Source organism: Xyrauchen texanus, chromosome 1 (assembly GCF_025860055.1).
Source record: "Xyrauchen texanus isolate HMW12.3.18 chromosome 1, RBS_HiC_50CHRs, whole genome shotgun sequence".
Classification (NCBI taxonomy): Eukaryota; Metazoa; Chordata; class Actinopteri; order Cypriniformes; family Catostomidae; genus Xyrauchen; species Xyrauchen texanus.
In genome coordinates, this window is record NC_068276.1 from 19,886,905 (window position 1) to 19,893,184 (window position 6,280).

The 6,280-nt window shown below is 38.3% G+C and overlaps 1 protein-coding gene and 1 long non-coding RNA gene across 2 annotated transcripts in view; one reads left to right on the top strand and one right to left on the bottom strand.

Annotated features, from left to right (window-relative positions):
* LOC127623959 (acetylcholine receptor subunit beta-like) overlaps positions 1-3,551 on the top strand; it is a 33,808-nt gene extending 30,257 nt beyond the window's left edge. The window contains exons 10-11 of the mRNA XM_052098556.1: positions 2,678-2,825; positions 3,009-3,551. Coding sequence (XP_051954516.1) covers positions 2,678-2,825; positions 3,009-3,155 — 295 coding nt within the window. The 3' untranslated portion in view covers positions 3,156-3,551. The remainder of the gene's footprint in view (positions 1-2,677; positions 2,826-3,008) is intronic.
* The window catches only part of LOC127625779 (uncharacterized), an 89,499-nt gene that overhangs the window by 54,731 nt on the left and 28,488 nt on the right, over positions 1-6,280 (bottom strand). The gene's annotated exons all lie outside the window — the stretch shown is intronic.

Consider the following 6,280-nt stretch of genomic DNA (forward strand, 5'->3'; position numbering starts at 1 on the left):
TTTATGAGGACATTTTTTTTAGGTTATAAAATAGTAATTATGATTATGAGGACGTCCCTAGTGTCCCCATAATTGAAACGGCTTAAGAAAAATACTAAACAATGTTTTTTTTTTTAATGTAAAAATGTCTAAAGGTTTCTGTGATGGTTAGGTTTAGGGTAAGGGGATAGAACATATACTGTAGTTTGCACAGTATAAAAATCATTATTTCTATGGAGAGTCCTCATAATGATAGAAGTACCAATGTGTGTGTGTGTGTGTGTGTGTGTGTGTGTGTGTGTGTTTAAGCATGGTTGAATACCTTAGGGTGTGATTAATCCTTTTCACAATGTCTTTTACACTCTAGATCACCTCATCCACAGAATCTCACTCTTAGCTGTGTGCATTTTGGGTGGGGAAAAGGAAGAAATCATCACTAAAATAATAAGGATCAGCACAAATAATCTCTGACACGTTAGACCTATCCTGCATAAGGACTCAAGAGAGGCAGGGGAGATAAAGACATATATAAAAAAGCCTAGAGGTATGAGGAGTGTTTGAGAGAAATTCATTAAACAGGAAGGAGTGAGACAATCAATTCGATGAGGCAGCAATATCTTGCTTTTTAATTGGTTTTATAGCGTGTGTTTTTAGAAGTGGCAGCAATGCCACCAGAATAAGTCAAATTATTCTTTCCTGATTAGTCATCCGTGTCTGCCAGGCAAGAAGGAATGAAGGAAGGAAGGAAAAAAAGAAGGGATGATAGAAGAGCAAATCTCAAAGACTGTGGGAGACAATATCTTTAACCTGTCTGTGTCTTAAATGTACTGCACAACTATCCTCATGTAGCCAGACTTTTAACTTACAGGATACAGTCTGGTTCACATTGTAGCTTATTTTGGTAAATTAATGTGGAAAGTAGCATTTAAACAACATGTGACATGTGAAACAAGTATTTTTATAACCTGTTGTATACCTACAGTAGTTTTGTTATAATGTGTTCAGATTTTAAAAGTCATGTGGGGCGGCTGTGGCTCAGTTGGTAGAGTGGGTCGGCCACTAATTGCAGGGTTGGTGGTTTGAATCCCGGCCCACATGACTCCACATGCTCCGAAGTGTCCTTGGGCAAGACACTGAACCCCAAGTTGCTCCCAATGGCAAGCTAGCACCTTACATAGCAGCTCTGCTGCCATTGGTGTATGAATGTGTGTGTGTATGGGTGAATGAGATGCAGTGTAAAGTGCTTTGAATACTGTTAAGGCTTAAAAAGGTGCTATATAAATGCAGACCATTTACCATTTATTCTAGCCTTTACTAACCTCAGAACTCTTGAGTGCATCAAACTCAAAATATTATGAGGCCACAGACCTTGAAAACTCCAGCAAAGTTCTTCCTCTGAATCGTTCTTCAGAGGTCTGATGCCTTGTAAACTGACTAAAGAGCTTTTTCCTCAGACTGACTAAAACCTCTACAGTCCGGGAATGCAATACCATCTAAAGCTTAGATGTTACAAAATCTGATTTGACTAATGTGACCTCTAAACTTCCAATGAGCTCTTTCTCAACTGATATGTTTATCAACAGGACACAATGGTCATATTAGTGGTGTGCTAAACGTATACTCATATGGTATGCTCATATGCTGATGCAGCATATCTGCACAGCTGAGCTAAAACTTTTCTCTTCTCTCTTTTCCCAATCCGCTGTGATAGAGTCTGGATAGAGTCTGTGCTCTCAGTCTTACATTAACGTTTGTCTTCATCTAATGGGGTTCCAATCAGGTCACTGAAGTTCACTACGGTGCTACGGACTACCTGCAATACGCTCTTATACTAGGACCTGAATTCTCAAAGAGAGACTGGAGCTGTGAGAAATGAAGAGTCACATTGACCTCTTGTGGTGGGATGGGGAGGTGCTTGATCTGGAAGATTGATGATGAAATTGTGAGGGGGCAATGGGAGAGAAAGACAGAAAGAGGATCCATAATGAAACAGATGTTTGTGAACAGATTCACAAAAGAGGGATGCAGAAAATCAGCTGTGATAAGCATATCATCAGCATACTGGAAGGATTTCATGGATGAGTGGTGACTCCATCAGCATTTTAATAAAAAGAAATGATGAAAGAGAGTGAGTGAGTGAGTGAGTGAGTGAGTGAGTGAGTGAGTGAGTGAGTGAGTGAAATGGCCGGGAGACCAACAAAATCAGCATGCTTAACCTTGACACAAGAGATTGGGGAATCTGCCTCTTTTTGTGATTTGGGATTATGTCTGCAGTCGGAGCCTGCGCACACACACACACACACACACACACACACACCAGGAAGTGCGCACAATCCAATGCATTCTTAGGCTTTAAAGGCTTGTACCCTTTTCTGAAGGGCAAAGTAATATGACCCACCATGGATTTAGACTGGCTCCCTGATGTTTCAGCCTGTGTTCGAAGCGTCCTGATTCAATCCAAGAAATTTACTGAGGTCAACTTACTGAGGTCAACTCTTAAACTTTGGAAATGGAAATTTAGATTCAAGTATGACAACATTGAGTAAGTATTACCATATGCCTTTGCACAAAGAAAGAACAGAGCTTTATAGGCAGGCAGGCAGGTTGGCTGGCTTCTAAATCATACTACATATTTGTCAAAGGAACGAGTAGTGTTGTAATCAGCAATGATGTTACTCTTCTATGCCCTGTGGTGCAGGTACCAGCCTGATGGTCAATGTACTGACCTGAGGAAGTTCATTGAAGGCCCCAGTCATTACCTCACTCTTCCTCCAGAACTCAAGGCAGCCGTTGAGGCCATCACCTACATTGCGGAGCTGCTACAGGCTGAGAAAGATTACGTGGCTGTAAGAGATTTATAATGATAGCAATAGCAAATAGTGCCAGAATTATAAGTTATTCTTTCTGCTTCTTGTTATGTGTCAGAGCTCTATAAATCTTTTTTCATCTGTGCCCTTTTCTCCTTCTCTTTCTCATTCTTTTCTCTTGTTTTCTTCCCTCTATCTTTCATCCCATGCATCTGCCTCTAGTTAAAGGAGGACTGGCAGTATGTCGCAATGGTGGTTGACAGACTCTTCCTCTGGATTTTTGTGATTTTTACCACCGTTGGGACACTGGCCATTTTTGCTGACGCCAGTTTTAATGCGACTCCCACTGACCCCTTCATGAGCCCCTAAATCCGAATGTCATTTCTTAAAACTTGGACTTTTCACTGGTGCAAATGTGTTATACACTGACTGCATGTTTATGGTCTTTTACTTTATGAGTAGAAAAAAGCAATTTGTTCCCACAAATACATTTAAGTTAAAGCAATGAATCAATGCATTATTATTATGTAAATGAAGTCTATTTTTCCCACTGCATCACATCACCCTTCTGACTTTACTCCTGCGCAGACCTACATGCATTTACGCATAATTTCTAAGAGGTTGCTTTGTTACTTATAGTGATGTGTGCTCTTAAACGTGTGAAGGCTGTTCAAGTCATGTTGATTTTTTATTTAGTTATCATTAGAAATTTCTATGTGATGAATAAAAAGTGTGTGTCAAGGAAATCTGCCTTCTGAAGAGATTTCAAAGACTGGTTCTCCAGCCTGATTTTAAACAGTTATTTTAAACAGCCTTAAAGGGCTTTCGGTATTTTAATGTACAGTACACTTAACACACACATTAAATGACAAAACAGCATCCATGTCAACAAGTGTCCAAATCTTTTAGCATACAGTCCAAGACTACTGTTGTATTGTTATTTAGGGAAACAAATACGATACTGTGAAACATTAGTAGTGCACCTTTAACAAAAAATCCACATAATGGCCTATTCATGCATATCCTTTATGTTTACACATATGTGTTAGATATTCTCATTATGTGACAGTCATAATCCACCTGTTTCACCAACAGTCTGGCTGAGGAATACTCATTAAACACAGACACGTCATGCACACTGTTGCTTAAAACCACACACATACTGTAGAAAAACACAACATAGAGATACACACCCTGACATTTCTCAATACAAAATGAGTTGTGTGAAAGAAAGCCAACTGTTAGTTGGGCTTTCATGAATTAAGATCAATGAGGGAGGGTGAAAATCAAAGGCATAGAGGGGCCACAGAATCTGTGCAGTAGAGAGACACTGACCTGCTGCACTCTCTGTCATTACTCTCTCGACCTTCTCTACTGGCCTCTATATTATTCTGCCACATTTCAGAGAAGTACAGAGGGGTTCAAAAGTCTAGTTCGCCTCTGCAAATGCTTCTTCTTCCTTTTTTTCATTAGAAATGATATTATAAGTATTGCAGTTGGAGTGAAAATTTACATTGTAAAATTAGCATGAATTTCAGAATTTCTAAGTACTTGGTATGTTCCCCTTTTGCTTTAATGACAGCATGTACCTAAACTGGAATGGACTCAACAATCATGCCCATATTATCTCAGCATGATTTCAAAGAGCATTTTTGTTTTAAAGAGCATCTAGTGTGCTTCAGTGGAATCAAAGGAATCAGTCAAATGTACCTTTTGTACACAGAAGTTAACAAATCAGAAATAGCTTTTTAGTGACCTAGAAATCGTGCAGAATCTTAACCCTTTAAAGCCTGGTTTTATGTTTTATTAAAAAAAATGTATGTGATTTATTTATTTAGTATTATATTTGATACATCAGGCTTTCACTTAGCCCATACATGCCACAGTAGAACATTTTGGATATCTTAAGGTAAGGTAAGGTAATTTATTTATATAGCACAATTAAAAACAAGGGGTAGTTGAACAATGTACTGTACAATTTGTAAACATATGCAAAGAGCAAAATACACAAAACACTAATATTATACAACACATACATCTAACTTCTCACATAAAAACAACAAGCTACTAACATGTCAACTAGTAGAGTTAGACAAGAAAGCCAGTTTTTTAAAAGAGATTTAAAAGATACCACTGTCATACATCTTAAGAGGAATCCCTGGACTTTACAGAGATATAAAATATTTGGCCATGAAAACTTCTCTCCGTGGTCTATAGAAATGTATGAAGTTACAATTCAGTGCATCAAATATAATATAAATTATATATGTTAAATATGTATAAATTATATTGATATATATATACACGTCACATTATAATAGCTTGTAATGTAAAACAATGAGATCTTTATAATGACAGAGCAGGCTGCATATAAACAAAATAAATATTAGTTACTGTGACTGTTATTATTAATATTACAGTACTTTTACTCATGGCACTTGTTTTATTTTCATGATATGGAATGCACATTTAGCAATCATTGTCACTTGTGTACATTTCTGTGCTATACAGTTCTATGCTTGGAATGTGTGGTTGTGTGTGTATTTATCTGAGATCTTTTGTATCTCCTGTGTAGCACTGCTGTCACTAGGCAGCCGCAGCAAATACCTTTACAACACAGACAGAACAAATCGACCAGTGACAGAGAGATAGGTATGTTGAGAGGATAAATATGTCATACCTTCATGTTTTGGACTCTGTTCTTTCTCTCTCTCTCTCTCTCTCTCTCTCTCTCTCTCTCTCTCTCTGTGTGTGTGTGTGTGTGTCAGGTGTTGCTATCCTTAATGGGATATTCCACCCAAAAATACAATTTATGCCATCATTTACTCACCCTCATGTGTTCCACACCATATAACATTCTTTTGTCGAACGCAAGAGGAGATCAAGCAGAATTTTGACCTCATTCACCGTTTACGTTCATTGCATATTTTTGTCATAAAATGAAAGTAAATGGTGACTGAGACTGTCATTCTCCCTTACATCTCCTTTTGTGGTCCACGGAAGAAGGAAAGTCATATGGGTTTGGAATGACATGATCCTTGTACGGGGAGAAAGTTTATGACAATGTCCCAAAAAGAACACCAAAACATAATAAAACTGTTCTGAGGATGTCCCACAAAGAAAGATTATTTATATCTAAATATTCTATAGATTTTAGGGTTAGAGTGAGTCTATAGTAATTATAATTAGGTTATATAAAAAACAAGTGTCAATAGGAAGTCCCACAGCAGTATGTAAGCAATGCGTATGCGTGTGTGTGTGTGTGTGTTTATATGTTCACTCCTGTCCTCTCTCGCCCCCTGGGAAGGAACAGTCATGCCCACCTCTTCCCTTTGTTCTTCACCAAAAATATCCCCACTGCCTCCCAAACACTTTTGTTCTTTTCTCTATGCACATACACACATGCGCACACACACACACACACACACACACACACACACACACACACACACACACATCATCATCAACAGGTGCCTGCCAGGGCTGCCACATAG